The sequence below is a fragment of the Ictidomys tridecemlineatus genome, chromosome 3 (genome assembly GCF_052094955.1).
Source record: "Ictidomys tridecemlineatus isolate mIctTri1 chromosome 3, mIctTri1.hap1, whole genome shotgun sequence".
In the NCBI taxonomy this organism is placed as follows: Eukaryota; Metazoa; Chordata; class Mammalia; order Rodentia; family Sciuridae; genus Ictidomys; species Ictidomys tridecemlineatus.
In genome coordinates this window covers 22,356,827-22,378,732 of record NC_135479.1, presented here as the reverse complement: position 1 = coordinate 22,378,732, position 21,906 = coordinate 22,356,827, and the positions used below count along the sequence as shown (strand labels likewise).

General features: G+C 54.7%; 1 protein-coding gene and 1 long non-coding RNA gene across 6 annotated transcripts; one reads left to right on the top strand and one right to left on the bottom strand.

Annotated features, from left to right (window-relative positions):
• Positions 1-6,875: 6,875 nt before the first annotated feature.
• On the bottom strand, positions 6,876-12,265 carry LOC120884096 (uncharacterized). 5 transcript variants are annotated; one of them, XR_005726319.2, is made up of 5 exons: positions 12,135-12,265; positions 11,317-11,378; positions 10,320-10,554; positions 8,508-8,582; positions 6,876-7,439 (listed from the first exon to the last, which is right to left on the bottom strand). It is a non-coding gene; the product is annotated as an uncharacterized LOC120884096 (long non-coding RNA). The 5 variants fall into 5 exon arrangements; XR_005726313.2 differs by lacking the exon at positions 12,135-12,265 and adding an exon at positions 11,514-11,814; XR_013436040.1 differs by lacking the exon at positions 10,320-10,554.
• Positions 12,266-12,875: 610 nt separating this feature from the next.
• Ppp1r1b (protein phosphatase 1 regulatory inhibitor subunit 1B) lies at positions 12,876-21,463 on the top strand. The gene is made up of 7 exons (XM_005321778.5): positions 12,876-13,012; positions 14,652-14,712; positions 15,007-15,029; positions 15,422-15,497; positions 18,678-18,878; positions 20,454-20,573; positions 20,662-21,463. The coding sequence occupies exons 1-7, from the start codon at positions 12,932-12,934 to the stop codon at positions 20,709-20,711; spliced, it is 612 nt and encodes a 203-aa protein (XP_005321835.1). The 5' UTR covers positions 12,876-12,931; the 3' UTR covers positions 20,712-21,463.
• Positions 21,464-21,906: the final 443 nt, after the last annotated feature.

Below are 21,906 nucleotides of genomic sequence, written 5' to 3'. Positions count from 1 at the left end.
CCACCAAGATGCTTTCTAGGCACCTCCTCCTGCGAGCCTTCCTTATCTCCCAGGCTTGGCTCCCTGTGGGGTAGGAGGATCCACTCTCCCATCTGTCTCCCTGACTTGCCCCAGGTGGCTACTTTTGTGATCTCAGTTTGGAGCTCCACATAGGTCTCCCTGAATCAGCCCTGATATATGTTTGCTGTGTTAACCTGGCAGCAGAGAGGCCCCAGTGCACCCAGACTTTCCCAAGTCTCCTGAGGCAGTGAGGCCAGGGTCCCCCATTAAGCCCAGTGCCACAGACCCCTCTCCTTGCCTTTTGCACAGACTTCAGTGTAGAGAGATGGAGAGATGGAGAGTGGACCCCGCATAAGGGAAGTGGCCATCAGAGAGAAGGCTTGGTTTAGGTGACAAGGTGCCAGATTCCACTGCCTGGGTGCTGGGTTCTGGTTCTGAGGCCCCCACCAAGCCCCACAGTACCTGCTATCACCAGGGCAGGGCCTGTGACAGGGCTACCACACCTTTCAGCATGCTCAAAGCCCCACTCATTGCCTATATGTGGAAAATGTGACTCCTTTAGGGGAGATGAGGTCCAGGGCATGGCTGAGCCCTGCTGCCTTCTCCTCTTTGCCGCTGATGACCCCCAATGTCTCAGCACCCTTCTGTTTGACGTTGGATGGGCCTGGCCTGGACTCTCCTCTGGCTTCCCTTGCACAACCCAGGCTGCCGACACTGCCCACTTTACCTAAATCTCAAGCCTAGGCATGATATTTGCCTGCTTAGGTGTCTTTTGATGGCTCTCCCATTGACCCTAGGTTCAGGTCACACCCTCTAGGGACACCCCTGGTCTGGCTGCTGCCCAACCCTCTAACTCTGCCCCTCAGTAGCTCTGAGCTGCTTCTGCCCTCACAAGCCGATCCCCAGGACCCTTTGCTCAGGCTGTCCCCTATCTCTGTCCTTACCCTTTCAGCCTAAGTGCTACTTCCTCCAAGAAGTCCTTCTAGCAGCGCACTTCATGTTCCACACTTCATGAAGGCAAGTACTGGGCCTGAATTTGCACACAGAACATTCGCAATATGCAGCTGTGGCACCAAAGGCCTGGCCTGCCTCTGGAAGAGCTCCAGTTTTACCCCAGAAACTGGAAACTGCAGCCAGGACAAGACACCCACCTATAGGTACCCCCTGGAAATCTCCTCTCCTTTCTCTGCAGCCTACGCACCAAGCCCAGCACTCATGCAGAAACTCAACCTTCCCATCTGTAAAATGGGATGATAATTACAATAAGACCTGATTGCTTGGACAGTAATGAGCTCCAAGCAAGCTAACAGAGGAGTGCTACTTCAGCCCATAGCCCCATCCAGATGTGATTTTTGCCTCAAGCCCTTAATCAATTTTAGTTTTTAAATATTTGGGTTCCTGGAGCTATCTTCATTGCCACATCTTTGTTCTGCTTCCCTTGTCGGGTTTCCACACAAGCAGCAGGCATGTCTTGCCTCACCTCCCTCCCAACCCTACTCCAGGGTCCTCTGAGGAAGGCAACAGAGAGCTCAAGGTGGCATCAGAGCACCGGCTTAGCAGTATCTTGACCTTGGGCACATCATGTAACCCTCTGCTTCCTCATCTGCAAGATGGGAATAGTGTCACCTGTCCACCTGTCCAGCTGTGCCTCAGCACTGATGGGAGGACCAAAAGACAGCAGGTTATGAGTGCACTCTGGAGTGGCCAAACATGGAATGATGGGGGCTGGGTCCCTTGCTGGGCAATGGGAAGAACAAGGGTGTGGGGAGGGGCTCTGCTGCCAGCTTCCTGTGAACTGGGCATTTCCCAGTTGCCTCCTCTAGAAAGCAGAGCCAGAGGTCTGGGAAATTCTGGGGGCCAGATAATGAACAGTTCTCTGATGTGTCCTTGAAACCTGACACATCAATGTTGGGGACACTAGGACTGGCAATAGGCACAGATGACCCACACTGCAGCTCAAAGGGCCACCTGGGTAGAGTGTATGTGAAAGGCATGGTCAGGGCAGGAGGTCACAATTTATCTAGAGGCCTCTTGGCTCAGTCCCAGGAGGCTGAAGCCCAGGACAGCATGAATCAGACTTCCACTTCAAGATAGGGGACAGCCAGACCAGGAGTGTGACCTTCTTCCACTTCACTTCCCTGAGGGGCCTGGGTTCTATCCTTATAGGGTAGGAGCTTCTTAACTGGGGCCCATGGGGAGGGAAGGGAACAGTACAAGGGCAGAACCAACCTCCCTTTCACAGAGAACAAAATAGCACAGAGGCCGGAGTGGTTTGTCTGGTCTCACACAGTGAATGGCAGAGCTGGGACTAGACACCAGCACCCTGATTCCTACTGTGGTGTCCTCCTGTCCTGGGACTTCAACACTCTTAGTGGTGATGTGGTAATGTAATCATGACAGTGGTGGGCATTATCTGAGCCCAATACTGGACTTCACACAAATCACCTTGCTTCATTCTCAGGACATCAGAGGAAGGGTGGACTGGTACCACCCCTTCAAGTCCTGCATGCTGAAGCACAGAAAGGTTGGTGTTAGGGGTCATTGCAAAGGTCACCAACAAGTAGCAGAGCCCAGACCAGATTCGAAGAACAAAGCTGTCTGACATCCCAGTCGTGCTTTTATTCACTGTGTGGAGTTCTCTGGACTCCAGTGATCTCCACACTGCAGGACCAGCAGACTTTGCAATCAAGAGGGAAAACAGGGTACACTGGGAAAAACTCGTGCCTAAGGTTTGTGCTCAGTCTAGGCTCCCAAGTCACAGAGGCCAAAGCCCCGCGTTTATCAAGTTCTGGGGGCGGGGTCAAGTGGGTAAGTGGGAGGGTGTTCCAGCTTCTTCTTTACCGCAGCAGAGGCAGCCCCATTAAACACGGGGTTTATCCACCCTGCTTCCTGCTTTCCTTAGCTCCTTCAGAAATCGTTGTCCTCTTCCCTACAGGCTCGGGGAGGTGCTTCCTCCACCGGAAAGTCCTCCCTGATTTCCTTTGAGAAAATATGGCTCCCTGTGGCTCCTGGCACATATTGAGTACTGGGGGCTGAACGGAGGGACTCCAAGAATCCCATAGTTACCACTTCCTTGCCAGCTCCTCTCTGATCCTCCTCCGTCTGTAAAATGGGAATAAGGAATCCTGCCTCACAGAATCCTCTTGAGATTAAAAGCGGTGTCCTATGAGTAAACACTTGGCACCCCGTGGCCCCTGCCACTTGCTTTTTCTCCTCCTTGTCCTTCTTCTGGCTTGCTCCAGGTCTCTCCTGCCCTCCCCCGCCCCGCGCCTGGCACTGCGCCCGGCGCGCCCCAGCCGCCCAGTCCCGCTGGCAGCCCTGATTTCGTGCCTGCCGGGCTCCCTCGGCACGTGTCTCGCGCCCTCGGGGACCGCGCCCCTCCTGGGCGGCCTCCCGCCGGCAGCCAGCCTTGGGGCCTGGGTGGCCTGGACACTGAGATTGGGGTCGGCGGGAGCGGACCGGCGGCGGCGGCGGCGGGAAGGGGACGCTGCGCCTTTAAGGTGCCACCGCCGCGTGGCAGGGAAACAGCTTGTGCCAGCCCCATTCCGCCCGGCTCCGCTCGCAACAAGAAACACAATGCATAACAATCAGGCGCGCGCTTGGAGCCGTGCCACGCGGCGGGGGCGGGGCGAGGCGCGGGCGGCGCGGGCGGCGCGGGGGGCGCGGGTCGCGACCCCGGGACCGCAGTCCGGGGGCCGCGGGGGACCCGGGCATCGCGCTCCCCTGCGCGGCCGCTGCGCCCGCGCCCCGGCCCGCGCGCTCGCCTCCCGCCCTCCCCGCCTTCGCGCTCCCTACAAAGTTCATTCCCACTAACTCTTTTCCAGGCCACTTCCCCCTCACATCTGACAATCGGGGCCCCTCATTCTCCCAGTAATCACTCCACTGCACTAATTGCACATGCAAATATGCAAATGCGTATTAATTAATTACTATACTAATTAGTTCTGTGGTATTTGCGAGTAATAAATCATTGGATGGGAGCGAGGAAGCTGGAGACCTGGCCCATTTTCATTCTGCATAAAATTTTAATGGTCTCTCTGGCTGATCCGGGACGGCAGCGCGCGGAGAGGCTCTTAAAGGGCCAGTGGAGGCGGGAAGGGGCAGGGGCTGCCAGCGCCGGGTGACCCTGGCAGGGACCGGCGCCGTAGGCGGGCTTCAAGAGGCAGCCCCACGCCCTGCAGGGGCTGTCTTGAGCGTGCTTCTGGCTTTTTCCTTCCCTTCTGAGGCTAAGTGTCCCCTTGGATAGATTCTAATGAGAGAATCTGGGCGGAGAGGAAGAGGCTGAGCTTCGTTTCTTTAAGAAAGGAAAGAGGGCAAGGATCTCTGGGAGGCCAATGCCAAGGCCTTTGGAACCCCAGGGAGTCCTGGAGAGCAGAATGAAGACTCCATCCCCGGGGTGACCTGGCAAACTGAAGTCCGGGGCAGGTCAAGTTTAGCTTTCACCTCTTCCTATTCCCAGGAGATGTCCTGAGTGCCTTTTCTTGTCTCTGGTGGGGGCCACCAAGGTTGGGGGTGCCTCCAACTTTCCCTTTACACATGATCAACCACTGCCCCGCCCCTGTGGGCACCAGCTGGCACCCTGGCAGAGCAGTCCTGGGCTTGAGTGGACCCTGGGGACCCTGCTTTATTTCCAGGAGGTATTCAGGACCCAGGCACCGGGATGGGGCTGGCTGCTTCACGGGGCTATTGACCAGGGGAGGCAGAGGGAACCCATTGTGCCAAAGCCAATGGGTCAAAGGGGATGCCAGAGTTGGGCACAGTGCAGAGGTGGGGACTGTGGGCTTCTTTTGAGCTGGACCCCCATGCCAGGGTCTCCAGTCTTGTAGTGATCACCTTCCAATCTCCTGCCACCAAAATGCTTTGGGGTGGGGCAAAGTCACAGAAGGTCAGCCTCTAATGAGGTGGATAAAACAACTCAGGGATCATTTGTGTATCTGAAGAACTGTCATTTACAATCACCAGGTGACACAGATTCTGTTACTGTCCCCATTTTATGGATGGAGAAGTGGCACAGGAAAGCCAAGAACCTGGCCCAAAGTCGCCTCACGGTGCTGAGGAGTGGGATTTGAATCCAGACAGTTCAATTCTGGCACCTGCATTCATTCCATCACCCCTACTGTCACCTTTCTCCATCACCATGTCTGCAGATCCCGCTGTGAGCCAGACCTTGTGCTAAAAACCTTCATCAGCCATACCCCATTCCAATCACAATAACTCAGGAGCTAGGTTCTGGGATTATCCACATTTTAGAGATGTGGAGTCCAAAGCTCAGAAAGGTTGACTAAGTTGCTCTGGGACACCCAGGAAGGGTATAGTAAGGCCAAACTAAGTGTGGGACAGCAGAGTTCACCAGGCTCTCTGATGTTCCTTCCTTTTGGGCTTGGGGCAGGAGGGAGTCATGACAACCCTTGCTGACCAGAGAACAGGAGATGAAATGGAAGGGCTTTAAATTAGTAAGGAGAACCAGGAGCAGGGGTGGAGTGGATCCTTTTCCTTCCAATTTCAGGAGCCTGTTGGCAAAGGGTCAACTTTTGCTGCTGGAGTGGAGTCAGGGGTGGGGCAAAGGGATGGGGGAAAATAGAAGAGCCCAGAAGGAGAAAGCTCCTGCAAGACATGTAACCCAGAGATCTAGTTGGGTTTTTTACTTAATTTTGTCCCCATCATCTCTATTCCCCCATTTCCCTTAGAAATTCTCTGGGCCCTTTTGCCCCCCAAGATTTGCTGTGGGGATAACCAGGAACTCCAGAGGGCTCTTTCCAGCAGGGGAGTTGAAAAATAAATACCACTTTTTTTTTTTCCCCCGGTGCTGGGAATGGATCTGAGGACAAGCACCCTAGCACTGACACACACACGCTGAGCCCCTAAGTAGCATCTTGTAATAAATCACTTTCCCCCCTATGTGCTTATATGCATCAATTTGCTTAGCTTTCACAATTTTGTTATCCCCATTTTGTAAGTGAAGACCTTGAAGGAAGAAAGACAGGTATGAATGACAAGGTCACATAGCTAGTAAAGTAGAAGAACCAGGATTTGAACTCCTGAGCTGGTGTGCTTTACACCCCTGCTCCCCATTTTACTGAGCTTGTGGCATGGCTGGATGGACCCCCATGTCCAGCAGATCTGCACCCTGGATGCAGGTGCAAGGAGAAAGAACATGTCCTATGCCTGGTGGTCACATGGACCCCACCTCCATGTGGATTTTCCTGTTCCCTTTTATATACTAGCAGAAGCCATGCAGAGTGAATGATCAGGAGGCCCAAATCCCTCCCCTCCACTATCCTGAGGGTGGTGTGTGTGGGCATTTCCCTAGAGTGGGACGATATCCCAGCATCCCTTGCCCCTCCCAGCCCACCCCTGAGAACACAGCAGGGTCAGGGAGTCGGTTAGCATCTGTCAGAGGGACCACCCTGTTAGGGGAAATTGAGATTCCTGCGCTCTCAGGGATGAGCCCTGGGCCAGACCAAGATCCCCTTATCTCCTAGTGGATCAGGGGATCTTCTCCAGGGAATCTGGACACCCCCATTTCCTCAGAACTAGGGAAACCTTTGATGTCCACCGTCTGGGCTTGGGAGTCTAGGCTGAAGGTTGTGGGGCACTGGAGGAGTGGCCTTCGGGCTGCAGCCTACTAGGAAAGAAAACCTATTTTCATCTCAGTACTCCACTGAAGACCAGAGAATATGGGTTCACCAGGGGTTCCCCCAAACAAGCCCAGTTTCTGGGAAATGGGGGTAGGTTAGGGGACTGGGGGAAGGAGGCAGAAGGGGCAGGCTGGCTGCTTTGAGCTTCTCCATGCAGCCCCCGGGGCCGGGTGCCTGGGCAGGAGGAGGGGGCAGAGCAGCTGCTGGCGATTTATTAAGCAGTCACGGAAAAATTGGTTTATAAATTAACAGCTGTTTTAACTTTAGGGCCTCTTCTTCAGGGAATGGAAGCAGCCGACTGGACCGGGATTGGAGTGTGTGTGAAGCTGGTGGAGGGAGTGGGAGGCGGAGAGATCAGGCAGCTGGCATTCTTCGGGGGCAGCCTCAGCTGGCACCTCGGGGGGCACCAGGCAGTGGCCAGAGCAGGGGGTCTCCAGGTGCCCGGGGCTGAGGCTGCCTCCGCTGTGGGCTGCAGCTCGCTGTCTTCGGAACATCCCAGCTCCCACCTGGGGGCGCCAGAGGGCACAAATAGTACTGTTCTCTTTTCTATCACCAGAGGGCAGCCTCGGCACATCGATTTCGGCTTCTCCAACTATGGGTCCAAACTGGGCTGGAGGAGAGAGAGAAACCAGGTCCATGCCAAGCAGGAGAGAAGACCGCGCACGTGCATGCTAACGATCTTGCCCTCTTTCATCCTGAATGTGTTAAAGACAGCAGTAAAGAACGAGCGATGTGTCAGACGGCGTTTGAAGCAGGCTCTAGGCAAAGCGGCTGAAGCCTTCTGAACCTCACTTGCCTCCTCTGTAAAATGGAATGATACTAGTGAGGATCAAAAGAGATCATGCATATAAAGATCCCAGTCCAGTGCCCAGCACAGAGTAAATGCTTTATATACATCACCCGTTGTCAATTTCTATGACGTATTTGCCTCCTTTCTTCAACCCATGCTCTCTACAGTATGTAATGCCTTCTATATTTTGAGTATAAAGATAAATGGTGGGAAGGACATGTTTCAATTTGGCGTGCTAAGAGTTATGATACATCCATGGTGGGGGGGGGAGTTGACTTCGATGAGGCAAAAGGACGTCTTAGAGTGATGGAAATATTCTATATCTGTGTTGTAGTGGTCGCATACTACAAAATGTATACTTAAAATTGGTACATTTTGCTGGGCACAGTGGAGTACGCCTGTAATCCCATCCCAACGGCTTCAGAGGTCGAGGCAGGAGAATCTCTAGTTCAAAGCAAGCCTCAGCAACTTAGCAAGGCCCTAAGGTATTCAATGAGACCCTGTTTCTAAATAAAATAGAAAAAAAAAAAAGGCTGGGGATGTGGTTCAGTGGTTTAGCTCCCTTGGTTTCAATCCCTGGTACCAAAAAAAAAAAAAAAAGGTACATTTTGTTGTATGTAAACTCTAACTGAAAGAAGTTGATTGTTTTTCTTTTTAAAATTAGTGCATTATAGTTATACATAATAGCTGGGTTCATTTTGATGAAATCATACATGCATGGAATTTTATTTACTTCATTTCAATATCCAGTGCCCCCCCCCATTTTCCTTCCCTCCTGCCTCCCCCTATTTTTCTTCCTTTACTCTACTGGTCTTCCTGTCACTCACTTATTTATTTGCTTCTTATTTTATTATCTCACATGTGCGTACATAAAGGTGGAATTCACTGTGGTATATTTATACATGCACATAGAGTGATTTTGCTAAATTCATTCCACATTTCCTCCTTTTCCTGAACCTCCTCCCTCCCTCTCAATCTCCTTTTACTCCACTGATCTTCCCTATATCTTTATGATATCTGATCTTCCCCTTACAAACTTGATTTTTTAAAAGCATCTAGCCAGGTCTGGTGATGCACACCTGTAATTCCAGCTACTGTAGAGTCTGAATGCAGGAGGACAAGTTTGAGGCCAGCCTGGGCAACTTAGCAAGACCCTGTAACAAAATAGAAAATAAAAAGGGCTGGGATGTAGCTCAGTGGTACAGCGCCCCTGAATTAAAATCCCTAGTGCCTCCAAAACATAATAAAATAGCACCTAAGCACCCAATGTGAAAATATTGAATGGATACATAACAGATGAATGAATGAATTGTCTCAGATGATGGCCCACCTGTCCTAGTACCACCCTTGTCCCCACTGACAGCGCCTTGCCTTCTACTTTCCCTTATCTGTGTGTTTCCCCAGAGATGGACTTTGGAATTTTTTTCTCTGTCCCTTCACCCATCCCAATCTCTCCTTGAGGGTAAGGAAAGATACCCCTGAATGCCCAACCAGAACTCTCTAGCTCCTCTAAGGCTGCTTCCCAGGACTTCCAGGGGCTTGCCTTCCAGCTGCCACATGCCAACTCTGCCAACTCCAGTTCACTTCAGTGGTGCCAAGGTCACCGGTGTGATGCCCAACTACAAATCCATGGTGCCAGCAGCTCCATCTGCCCAAACCCTGGCTGATTCTGCCATCTGCTGGCCATTTTCAGAACTGCACCCTATAGCTGCAGGGAAGACAAATCCTGAGGACTATCCTCAGTCCTGAACTAGACTAGGGGCTTTAAGTTTTATATTATTAAATCATCACAGGCACCATGGAAAGTGGGCTTTGAAATGTAAGAAAATAGGGGCACGTGGAAGCTAAGGAATTTGTCCGAATCCACACAGTAAACTACAAATCTGAGATTCCTACTCCCCAGTTTTAAGTTCTGTTCATGTGACTATATCTTGCTTGGGGAGCAGGAAGGAATATCCCAGATTGTCCCCTCTCACCATCTTCAAGAAGAAGGGCAGAGGCTTCACTACACCATGCATAAGTCACCTTCCAAAGAAGGTGAGTGTAGTGTCTGCTGTGTGCCAGGCTCTGTGGCAGGCACTGGGCAATGATGAGAAGGTAAATGCAGGAAGAACAGGCCTCAAAACAGGGCTCTCAGACCTATGTGCATTAATAAACACCTACTGAAAACTTTTTTTTTTTAATCCGTCCAAGCAGAAAACCCATAATTCAATTAGTTAAGTCAAACGAGGTCTTGAATTTGTTCCTTGGACCTAACCACCCGTGCTTCTAACTCGAGAATAATAACTGGGGAGTGGCATATTATTTTTACATCTCATTTGCATATGATTAATCCCAAGTCAAAGTGAATGCAGGTCACTCTGTGGCCCCCAGCTTCTCAGCCCCTCATCTCCCAAGCCTGGCCCTGGTCCCCTCCTCCAGCCTCTGTTGGGCTTCACTGCCTCCACCAGCTCCGACCCACTCCTGCCCCTGCCCGCCCGCCCTTCCCCTCAGCTCCCAGAAGTGCAGTTCCCTTCCTCCTCTGTCGCCCACACAGCCCCCGCCACCTGGCCGCCCACCGGAAAAACTTTTCCCCAAGTTCTTAAGAAGTCGCGTAGGATCCAGGAGAGAAAAATCAAAGTAATAAAACCTCATTTAATTCCTAACGGAGGGCAGAGCTGTGAGCTGCAATTATCTTAATGCTGAGCTATTTTTACTCTCTCTCCATCTCTGTCTGCTGCCTCTCTGTCGTGACGCTTTCTCCTCTCTGCCTCCCTTTGTCTCTCCATCTCTCACATGGGTTTTCTGTCTCTTTCTCTTCGCTTTTTCCTACCTCCTCCCCTTTCTCCCTAACCTCCTAGCTCTGTGTCCCTATCCTCCCTCCCCTTCCTATTTGTCCTTCTTGTCTATACCTCTGTTGGCCGGTCTTCCCCATCCCTCATGGCCCCAGGGTTGAGCAGTCAGAAGCACAGGTGCTTGGCCAAAGCTGGGCGAAGCCGGTGAAGAGCTCCCTTCCACTTCCAAAGACCCCATCTTCAGGCCTGGCTGACAGGCTTTCTGCTCTGTCTCCCTTCCCTGGTGCAGCCTGGGTTCAGAGGATTCTTCCTGACTCAGGGTCTCCCAGAGCAGATCCTCTAGGCACAGGCCCTGCTGGTTCAAACAAGGCTCACAGTGTGCTCCCAGCCCTTCACAGCTTCCGTAGGAGCTGAGGAGCAGCTGGGGGTTGTGCCCCCATCCCTGTCCTCTCATCACTGTCTGCTGTCCTCTGTCCCTGTTATCCCCCTCTGTGATCTTTGCCTGTACACCCCAGTACTGGCCCTTTGCTCCCACCTCGGCCCCCTGATTGTTGAGGTTACTGCCTGACCCATGCCCTGACCCAGGCTCCCTTTGCTTCCCCTCCTAAGGTTAAACCTCCTAAGGTCAACCCTGTCTTTACCACTCCCCACCACACCCCATCTGGAAGAGGGGTTCTGGGCCAAGTCAGGGGCTGCCAGAGGTGTCCACACCCCTGGGCCAGCAACTTGGTATCCGGCTGTTTCCTGACATATTTAAATCAACAAACACACAGGGACTTGAGCCAGGCCTGGGTTGAAGGAGCTGAGTGGCCAGGACATCCCATTCCTGTGAGCAGAGCTCTGCCCCTCCCACCACTCTTTCTCGCGCCCCCTCCCCCAGTGGACACTGACTGTGGGGCAGAACTGCATGCCCCTGATCCCATTTCCCCATAAGCTTGCTCTGGCCTCTCCCTGGGCCAAAGAGCCAGTGTGCTGGGGCTGGGAATGGAAAAGTTGCTGTGGAGTTGGAGGCTAGGGAGGACTCCTGGCTGTTCCAGGCCCAAGAGTGACCAGGAGAGAAGACAGCCAACACAAACAGAGCCCCAGGAAGACATACGCCTATGCACACACACACCTTTTGGTCGCTACAGAGAGTCCCACCCTGGTGAACAGCCCTGAAGAGGGAAATGCCAGCTCCTGCAAAGACCAAATGGCTTGGACAGGTAAACAGGGACTCTCCAGTCCACAGGGTGGCCCTCCCCTCCCATCCCCTCCGACACACACACAAGCACCTCTGTAGAAAGGAGGCTTGCACCTCAGTAGCATAAGCACCTTTCTCCCAAGTTCTGTTGCTCAATGCACCCAGCTCACACATGTGATGGCACGTGTACTGGTAAGGCAGTCCCCCACCTGCCCCCTGGGCTGGCTCTGCCCCCTCCCCCATTAGATCTGGGGAGAAAAGGCAGAAGACACGTGAATGCAGGGTACATCATGGTAAGGACACATCCCCCTCTCCCCCAGGGAATATGCTCACATTCACAGCCAGGAGCCCCTCTACTGCATAGGCCCTGTGGATACACTGCTCCCACCCCTCAAGCTGGCACCCGCCTGCCCATCACCTTGACAGCCTCTGACGTCCTCCCCCACACCCACACCCTCCCCCGCACACACGCAGCCCTCCCACGCCCTGCCACTCACACCCTAATCTTTAACACTCTGACACACTTACTCATGTAGACTCACACACACACACACACACACTCACACCACACTGCTCCCCCCATTCCCGAGCTATAGCACCACAGGCCCCTGGAACTCACTTGCACATACTCCCTGCCACGATGTGACTGACACGTGTCCTCCCACGCACACCTCGTTCACACGCACTCGCTTTCTAGGACACCCCCATTCACAGCGTGACACGCTGGTACTCTTCTCCTCACCCTCACAGACCTTCCATGAAACTCCAAGTACCAGGGCCACTGAGTGGTTAAAGCCCGAGTCCCTGACTTCCCGCTGTCCCTCTCCCCTCTCCCCCCCTCCTTCATCCTCCCGGCTGGACTCCATCAATAATGCAGCCTGGAGTTCTGGGGAGTCGGCAGGGGGCCCTGGCCGCTCCCCGATCCCGGCCCGGCCCCGCGCTGCACACCTCCTCCCAGCCCCAGGGGAGCACGGTTCTCGATGCTCATTGGCTACTTTCTCCTACGCCCTCCCTCCCAGCGCCCCGCGCCAGTCCCTGGCAGAGGGGACGGGCAGGGACCCCAGATTTGGCACTAGAGGAGGGAGCCCCACAGAGACCGAGAGACCCGGGGGCGAAGAGAGGCACGGGAGGGAGGTAGAGGCAGGTCAGGATTCGCTGAGAAAAGACCCGCGGGCGGGCAGCGACCTCGGGAGCCCGAGGAAGGAGGCAGAGCCCGGGGCGCGGGAGCCGGGCAGCCCGCTGGGGCGCGCGGGGACCTGGGCGGAGACCCGGAGCAGGAGCGCGGCGGGCCCGGGAGTGGGGGGCGCGCCGAGCCCGGCGCGGGAGGCGAGCCCGGCGGCCGAGCCCTCCCGGCGCTTGCTCGCCCTCCCCTCGCTCGGCGCGGTATTTTTATCTGTGCGGGAGCCGCCGCCTTCTCCTCCTCCTCCTCCTTTTCCTCCTCCTCCTCCTCCTCCTTCTTCTCGCCGCACGCACTCGCTGGCAGTGCCACGGCCCGAGCAGCACAGGGGAGCCGAGCAGGGACGCAGCCCGAGATCCCGAGGCGCCCGCCATGGACCCCAAGGACCGAAAGAAGATCCAGTTCTCGGTGCCCGCACCCCCGAGCCAACTCGACCCCCGCCAGGTGGAGATGGTAAGGGGGCCGCGCTCCGCCCCGCAGCGCTCCCAGCGCACTCCCCGGAGCTGCTGAGCCCACCCGTCCGGGGATGGGGTGCCAGGAGGGCACGTGGCCTCGGCCAAGGCGGGGGCGCCGGGCAGCGCGTGAAGTTGGCTGGAGACTCGGCAACTTTTTCCCGGCCGCCCCGATCCCCGGGCCTGAGAATTCTGAGCTTCTGAGACAGGCTGGTTTCCTGGGAGACTGTCCTTTCCGCCCTGCACACTTGCCCTGGGCTAGTTCCTTTCCCTAGGTTACCACCCGGACCACTGGTCCCGATTCCAGCTCCACAGCTGGTCACATGTGAGAAAACTGGTACATCACACATTGACCCTATTACACGGCCCAGGAGTCTGAGCCTGTCACCCTGGTTCCCCACTGCCCTGCTGGCCTCCAGTCGCACCCTGCGTGTCTGACCTGGAGTGACTAGCACCTTGTTCTGACCTCTTTCTGTTGTGGGGTCCTGGAGCCCTAACCTCAAGGTGGGAAAGGTGACCAGTTACTCCCTCATGGGGGCTGGGAGGTCTCCAAATGTGTGTGTGTGTGTGTGTGTGTGTGTGTGTGTGTGTTTGTGGGGGGGGGGTGAGGCAGAGGTCTGAGCCCACAGCCCAGCAGGGGACACTTGTTGATGAGATGCCACTGGTTTCTAGCAGAGCAGTGAGAAGGGGCCAAGTCATTCTGCGGGGATACTGGGAGTTGGGGTCTGGAGGGCAGTGCTGGAAGCTTGGCAGGGGAAAGTGACAGTTTCAGCTTGACTCACCTGGTTCTCTTTGTGCATTTCCCTGGAGCTCAAAAGGGACCTAATTAACTGACAGTTGGTCTGATTGCCAAGCTAGTGTGGGGGGGGCAGTTGCTGGGAGTGCTCATTCCCCCACTCTCAGGATACAGCCTGGCTCCTGCGGCAAGGAGGGCAACTTCTCATTTCTCACAGGGACTGGGTGAACTCTACAGCCTGAGAAAGATTGCCAGAGAGGGCCAGAGCTCTCCCTGCCTCCAGAGATATCCCCAGGCCTCTGGGCATCTGGGACTCAGACCCACACCTGAGCCTCAGTGTGAGGCCGAGGTGTCCACAGTGCCCTGGCTCAGTCTCCCTCTGTAGCTGGTTCCAGTTTCTTTGGAGCCCTTGAGCTGTTCTTAGATGGGCAGGGCCATGTGGGTGCCATGACCCACGGGCATCTCCTCCAGAGGGCCCATCCTAGGCATCAGGAAGCACAAACCACAGACTAAACCACAGCTCCCAAGGTCTTCAGAAACTGGAGAGAGGAAGGGCCTCAGTGAGAGAAGATAAAAAGGGAGATGTTAGCTCTGGAGGAGACATGAATGGAACGGGCCTGGGCTAAGAGTTAGTGACTAGGTTTTTTCTAGTCCTTTGGAGTTTATGTGCTGTGTGACCTTGAGCACATGGCTGAACCTCTCTGAACCTCAGAGTTTTCATCTGTGCAAAATGAAAGGGTTGAGTGAGCTACAGAGTTCCTTTTAGCTCAGATCGCCTTTGATTCAAAGGCTCCCTGGGGTCTCCAAAGCATTTTCCCTGTGGCCTGGGCATGGGGGTGGAGTGGGACCTAGGGTGTTTATCCTGCAGGTGTCTATCCTGCCCCTCCTTTTTCCATCTCCTTAGATCCGGCGCAGGAGACCAACCCCTGCCATGCTGTTCCGGCTCTCAGAGCACTCCTCACCAGGTAGGGCCCCTTCTTTCCCTCCCCATCTCAGGCCCCACCCTAACTCTGATGCCTTCCTGAGGGCCCTGCCAAAGTCCCAGGAATAGGAGCAACGACTGGGGAGTAGATAAGCTCTGGGAGCTCAGCTCACTGTTCAGGGGTTAGCAGAGCACCTCCCAACACCAAGAGGAAGGACACACCTCCTTGTCCCTAGAGACTGAGACTTTGTGAAAAGTAACTGGGATTCTTTCTCTCTCCCTCTCCCCTTCTCTCTGGATCCTCTGTTGATGCTGGTCCCTTTGATGGCTCCCTCAGAGGAGGAGGCCTCCCCCCACCAGGTGAGTTTCCTGGGGCAGCTGGAAGGAGGATGCCTGGGCCTTTTGGGGTGGAGTGGACCTGTGCCTGCATTGCCAGCCAACTAACAGAGGGTGCCACCCTGGAGAGACATCAGCATGTCAATGGGTACCTCCTCTGAGAGGTCCTGGTGCCAGGGCGCCCCAACAGATCCTCCTCTGCTCAGACTGACAGTAGGATGCCCAGGGCCTCGGGTCCTAAGCTTCTGGGAGCCCCCATCCCAAAGCAGCAGTGAGGTCAGAGCTCTGCCTCAGTGCAGAATTCATTGGCGAAGCCTAGACCAGTCTGCCAGGGTTGCCAACGCAGGATGAAGTGGAGAGAGGGTGAGGGGTAGGAGCCTCTGAGGAGTCCATTTAACCTGGCTCTTCCCTTGCAGAGAGCCTCAGGAGAGGGGCACCACCTCAAGTCAAAGAGACCCAATCCCTGTGCCTACACACCCCCCTCGCTGAAAGGTACTATATCCCACCTGTCTGTCCTGTCTGCCTGGCTGTTCCTTGAGCCCTGGAACTGGGCTGACAGTGGGGGAGGGGGGTGAAATGTCAGCTCTTGTCAAGCAGAGGTGATTGCTTCCTGCATCGCAACCCAACTTGGAGACCAGCTCTTTCTTGCAAAACACAGGTGCTCAAAGACTGGAAAGGGCAGCTGTGGCCCTTAAAACAGTTTGTAGGGGGTCAAAAGAAGAGACATACCCAAAGTGACAAATGGGTGAAAGAGACTCAGTCTGCATCTCCACTGTGCAAGCCCATCAAAAGGCACCTTCTCCCATGGGTCCCCCTGTTTTTCTCTCCCCTTCACCTCTCATTTGAACAGATCTGCATCCAGGATTCGCCCCATTTCTGCTTTTCCTTTCTGTATTAACAGACAAGTCATTCCTGTAGCATATACTGAACCCCTGCTGTGTGCCAGGCCTTGCTGGTGGGCACTGGGCAAAATGAGTAAGATCTGGGGGCTGGGATGTGGCTCAGTGGTAGAGTATGTGCTCAGCATGCAGAGGCCTTGGGTTCCATCCCTAGCACTGGGAAAAAATGAGATTTGGTTCCCGCCATCCTGGGCCCTTTGCCTCCAAGGTCAGCGAGAGTTCGAAGAGGGAAGGGTGTGTGACCCAGGATTGGAAGGATATAGAATCCAACAGGCCAGCAAGGCAGGCAAAAGGGAAGAAAGTTGCAAAGGGCAGGAGGTGGGCATCCCAGGGGAGCCTTAGGGCCAGATGGAGACTTGGCTTCTGTCCAGGAACTGTGGGAAATGCACCTGAGGGAGAAGGGGTGCAGATATGGTATGCAAAGGGCCTCTTCCTAGCTAAGTGCCACGCACCTACCATCTCCACCTCTACTCCAGCCTGAGTCTCTTCCTGCCTGGCCAGCCCCCTCCTCCCCTGAAGAGGGGGAGGGAGACCGGAAGGGTGTGCTGAGAGCTCCCTAGGGTGGGTTTAAACTGTTCCCTGGCAGTAGCCAAGATCAACAGGTGCACCTGCCAGCCTGTCTGGGCCAGAGCTGGGAGTAGAGGAGAAGGGCAGGGGTTCTTTCTTTTCCTCCAGGACAGGAAGGGACACAGCAGGTATGGAAGGACTTCTCTACCTGTAGGGTCACAAAGCAGGCATGAGGGAGAGGTCGCATCTTTGCAGGAAAGAACATAATAATCTGCCTCCTCCTGGAAGTGGTAGGGTGAGGGATTCTTTTTGGTGGGAGGTGTGCTGGGGATTGAACCCAGGGCCTTGCGCATGCCAAACACACTCTATTGCCCATCTACATCCCAGCCCAGGGCCCAATGGTGAGTGTGGGAACATGGGGTGAGGAGACTGGGGCCAGGGTGCTTCCCATGCACCTGGCAGTGGCCAAGAATTTGTCTCCATCCACACTCCCCTTTGGGTCACATCTTGAAGAGTCTAGGTGGGGAGAGGCAGGGAGGTGGAAAAGGGGTCAGGAGCGAGGTGGGCATTCTGGGGACCATGTTGGGTTCTTGCAGATAAAAAAGGGAGACGTGCTGGGTGGGGGGAGTTCAGGGTCCCAGAAGTGAAGAAGCTGGAGGAGGCAGCCTGGGGAAGCAGGCACGAGGAAGAGGGAGGATGAGGGAGGCAGGCGAGGTGAGGCACGAGGGAGGCCACGGGAGCCAGCACAGGTGCTGCACACACCTATTGTCACTGCAGCTCACGAACTGGAGTCTCCTCCCCCGGCTGGGGGGGAAAGGAAGCTGCCCCAGCTGCCACCTTCTCTCTCTCCCTCAGGGGCCCTCTCCCAGAGGGCACTGTTTGGTAGGATCCTGCTCCTTTCTGGGCCAGGGAAAGGGCCTGGCAGGCACGGGGGTTTGTAGGGAAGGATTCAAAGGCCTTAGGGGCGGGTGGGCAACACTGTCTTGGCTGGGGGCGGGATGCTCCAAGGCCAGAGCTCTCACATTTGGTTCGAGGTGGAGCTTTGCTGAGTGCTCAAGGCCAGGGCAGGGCAGTTTATGACTTATTGCACTTTTATTGCCTGGGGATCTTGCCCAGAGTCAGCGGGAGGCACTGGTCTGGCTGCTGGGGGCAGGGCGGGGCAGTAGGCACACACAATGCACCCTCTGTGCCTGTCCCTGAGCTGGCAGGAGCACTGGGCCTTCTCACTGCACCGGAGGTTTCCAGCCAGGATCTACCCCCTGGACTTTCTGAGGGGAGGGTGGTGGGCAGACCAAGGAGCTGTTCAACTCTGCCCTGCTGGGCAGTGTCTGGCCTGGGGGCCATGAACTGAATGTCCCATGTGCTTTAAAATCTACCAGCCTTTGACCCCCTGCCAACTCTGCTCAGTCTCAGCTCAGGATATTTCCTTAGCCCTGTCACGCCCCAGAACCCTCGGCGTGGCCCTTTTCTCCCAGCCCCCTGTTCCTTTCCATCTTTGTGAAACTTTCCTCCAGCCACCCACACTGTTCCCTTCCTAGGCCCTATCCAAGCAGGTCTTGGTGGCGGTGGGGTGTGTTTGCTGCTTTCTAGGTCACCGCAGAGGGAGCTGGGAGCTTGGGGATGTGGGTCAAGATTGTGGGGGCTGCATCTGAACAGGCCACTTCCCCAGGCATGGACTTCATTGGCTGCAGACTATTGTATCTTCAATCCAGAATCAATTATTCCTACTCTTGGAGCCTGGGGCAGGGATGTGTGGATTGGCATCTAAGACGGGGTGGTTTGGTGGTGGTGGGGTGTTGCATGAGGACTGGGGTGAGCCATGAGCCCTAAGCAGGCAAGGTTCTCCGCCAGAAATGGAAAGGAGCAAAGCCCCAGCCCGCAGACAGCAGCTTCTACCTGGTGGATACTGTCTCCAGGACTGGCTGGTTGGCAAGGCCAGCTCCCCAGCCAGGGCATGGTTAGCTGCTGCTGTGCCTGTCGGGTCTGGTCTTGCCCAGCCTGGCACCCTATGGTGTGGGACTGCTTTGTGGTGCCAGTCTCTGGGGGTGGCCAATATCTTGGGACAGCTTAAGAATCAAACGTGATCAAATTTACCCCCTGCTGCTTCTGCCTTGGTCTGGCCTCCAGCAGGCTGGCCTGTAGCCTTTGGCCCTTGAACTGTGTCTCCTGAGAAAGTTACCCCTACCCCAGACTCATGGGGAGGAGCTCTGGGGGCTGTATCTTGGGCCTGACTGACCCTCGCCTTCCGGGGTCCTCTCTGTGCCAGCCGTGCAGCGCATTGCTGAGTCCCACCTGCAGACCATCAGCAACTTGAGTGAGAACCAGGCCTCGGAGGAGGAGGATGAGCTGGGAGAGCTGCGGGAGCTGGGTTACCCAAGAGAGGAGGATGAGGATGAGGAGGAGGATGAGGACGAGGAGGAAGAAGAAGACAGCCAGGCTGAAGTCCTAAAGAGCATCAGGGGGTCTGGTAAGCTGAAGGGACTGTGAGGCGTGGGTTCCTCCACCATGCATTAGGCGTGGGTGCTCCTGGAGGATCTTGGAACAGTTTCATACAGGTACACGGCAATGACACCATGGGGCCTCCCCTCCTCCCGCCCCACAGAATTCCTCACACTTAACCTCACCTATGACTTGGGCTTCCTCCAGTCTTGGCTTTTTCCTCTCACAATCAGATTTTCCTTAATGGTTCCTCTCTTCCCTAAGAATTAAGGCAAGACCACATGAGGGTTTGAGGTTAGAAGTAAAAAAGGGGGACTGGGGTTGTGGCTCAGCGGTAGAGCGCTCGCCTAGCATGTGCAAGGCCCTGGGTTCGATCCTCGGCACCATATAAAACAAACAAACAAGTAAATAAATAAATAAAGGCATTGTGTCCAACTACAACTAAAAAAAAAAAGAACTAAAAAAGGACTTTCCACACAAGAGCAACGAGAGGATGTGAGGAGATTCAGGGATAGTGGACTGAGAGAGCCCAATTTCCCCAGTGCCTGTATTTCTGAATCTGGGATGTGGTCTCTGCTGGGATGCAGGGGGCTGGCTGATTTGCCCTCTCCAGGACCCAATGACTGTTTCTTCCTTTTCCTTCCTAGGGGGATGGAGGGTGCCCTCTAGTGTCCAGATGGAGAATCTAGATTTAAGAACCAATTTGGTCCTCTGCATCTCTGACCTCAGCTGCCTGGGGAAAAGGGACCAGAGAGAAGCTTAAAACCTCCATAGAAGGGGCCTGAAGCCAGAGGCTCCAGGTCCAAAAATCTCCATGGGCCATCCTAAAACCCACAGAATTCTGGGCAGAAAGATCTCACCCCTCCCACAGTTATTTCTTCCAGCCTGGCCATGGAAGGCTGTGCCACATCTATCCCTCCTACTGCACCCTAAACTTTGTGGTATCATTATTTATGGGAATGACAAACAGCTGACTATCTCTGCTTGAAGTATTTAACCCTTAAACCCAAACAAGATAGCTTGGGTCACCTCTCTGCATCCATCTTTGACAGTGAGGGGACCAGAGGACTGGAATTGTTAACTTAGCTCCAACTGAGACCCCAAGAGCAGGGAGAGGGGACCAGTCTCCCAGGACACAGGGAGAGGGTCAAGTTTCCCAGGACAAGCAGGAGGGCACCGGGTCACATGACAAGACTACCAAGGAGCAACATTAACCCCCAGCACTCCTGAATGCTGGCACTGGGCTCTGCAGGCATTATCTCATAATCTTATTTGAGGTAATCTACATAATGTCACTCGTCCACAACATCTCCTTTAGCAAGGTATGGGCTGAGTATCTAAATCATATGTTGAGTCATTGGAAGAGTTGTTCTAGTCCAGTGCTCTCTCCACTATGCTATGGTGACTCAGAAAGCTTGGCCTCAGTCATCAGAGTAGCTCGTTCTCCAGGACATCCAGATGGACACTCAAAGCCTGCGTTGGTTAGTTTGCAGTGAAGGAATGGAACCCAGGGTCTCACATGTGCTTGGCATGTGCTCTACCACAGAGTTAGACCTCCAGCCCATCAAAGCTTGTGTTATGATTCCCTGTCTTCCACCCCTAGCTGGGCAGAAGATAAGCTATGGCCAGGGTCTGGAGGGGCCCTGGGAACGCCCGCCCCCTCTGGATGAGCCTCAGAGAGATGGAACCTCTGAGGACCAACTGGAAGACGCAGCACTAAATGGTAAGGTTTTGAGCGTGGGACGAAGAGATGGAGTGGGAAACTTGGGGGGTGGGGCCAGGCCCTGACTTCCTCTCTATTTGCTTTGCAGAGCCAGGGGAGGAGCCTCAGCGCCCCAGCCCTCCTGAGCCTGGCACTTAAGTTCCCAATCATGCCTCTCCCCAGAGGAAGTGGAGGGGGCACCGCTCTTCCCTAGAAGCCCATTCTGCCCTCATCCTGTTTTGTACCCTTCCCCTCACCTGCTAGGGCTGCGGCTTCTAAGTTCTAGAAGACTAAGGCTGGTCTGTGTTTGCTTGTTTGCCCGCCCTTGGCTGATGCCCAGAGTCTCTGATGCCTATCCCTGCCAGTTGTTCCTCCATTCACCCAGTGGGAGGTGGGATATGAGCAAGCCCACGCTGGAAAAATCAGAAACCCAAAACAAGGATTGCCCCTTTATAATTCCACTCCTCAGATCCTCTCCCCTGGGCACAGGAGACCCACAGGGCAGGACCCTAAGATCTGGGGAAAGGAGGTACTGAGAACCTGCAGGTGCCCTTAGATCTTTCTCCATCCCCTCTTCTTTGGAAAACTCCAAGTCACTACCCCTTTCACTGGCTTCTACCAGGACCCAGGACAAGACTTTTTTCTCCACAGCCTCCACGTTTTGGAACTCATCCCTTTATCACCCCTGCTCCTCCTGGGTGCCTGGAAGATGGACTGGCAGAGGCTGCTTTGTTGCATTTTGTTTGTGCTTTGATGCCAGGAATGCCACCTAGTATATGTCCTTAGAAGGGGCACACGTTGGAGGGGGGCGCCAGGATTTCCTTGTCCTCCAGCTGTTCTGTCCCCTTCTCCTTCTTCCCTTTCTCTAGACCTGAATCTCCCCCAAGCTGTAATAAATCTTTGTAAATAACTGTGCTGAGACTCCTCTTTCAGGGGAGGGAGGAGAAGAAGGGAAATAATGGAGTGTTCTGATATAGAAGGTTAGTAGTCATCCAAGGGTCAGGACCTTCACCCTAGTGTCCAGTCCTCCGGGAGTTTTTCTGGAGATAACAGGCTGAGACACTCAGGAGGGCCCACAGAAGTTCTGACTACTGCTATGATGGCTGAAAGGTGAGGTGGTGGAGAATAGAAGTCCATCAAGAGTAACTGTGGCCTTCTTGAAGGGACTGGCTCTTCATTCTCACAGATCTCCCCACAGGCAGTTCCACAATGCCAGACCTGTGTGGTCCAATACCCATGCTATTTCCCATTCTCCTAGCCTTAGGGAGACTTCTCATGGCCCCCCACCCCCAGTACTGGGCATTGACTGGGGCGAGGGCTGTCGGGAGAGAGGATTTTACATTCCCAGTCCTTT

Coding starts and splice junctions, on each gene's coding strand:
- Ppp1r1b (XM_005321778.5), top strand. CDS start 12,932: ATGGACCCCAAGGACCGAAAGAAGATCCAGTTCTCGGTGCCCGCACCC. Junction 14,713..15,006: donor CTCAGAGCACTCCTCACCAG/GTAGGGCCCCTT, acceptor TGGCTCCCTCAG/AGGAGGAGGCCTCCCCCCAC. Junction 15,498..18,677: donor CACACCCCCCTCGCTGAAAG/GTACTATATCCC, acceptor TCTCTGTGCCAG/CCGTGCAGCGCATTGCTGAG.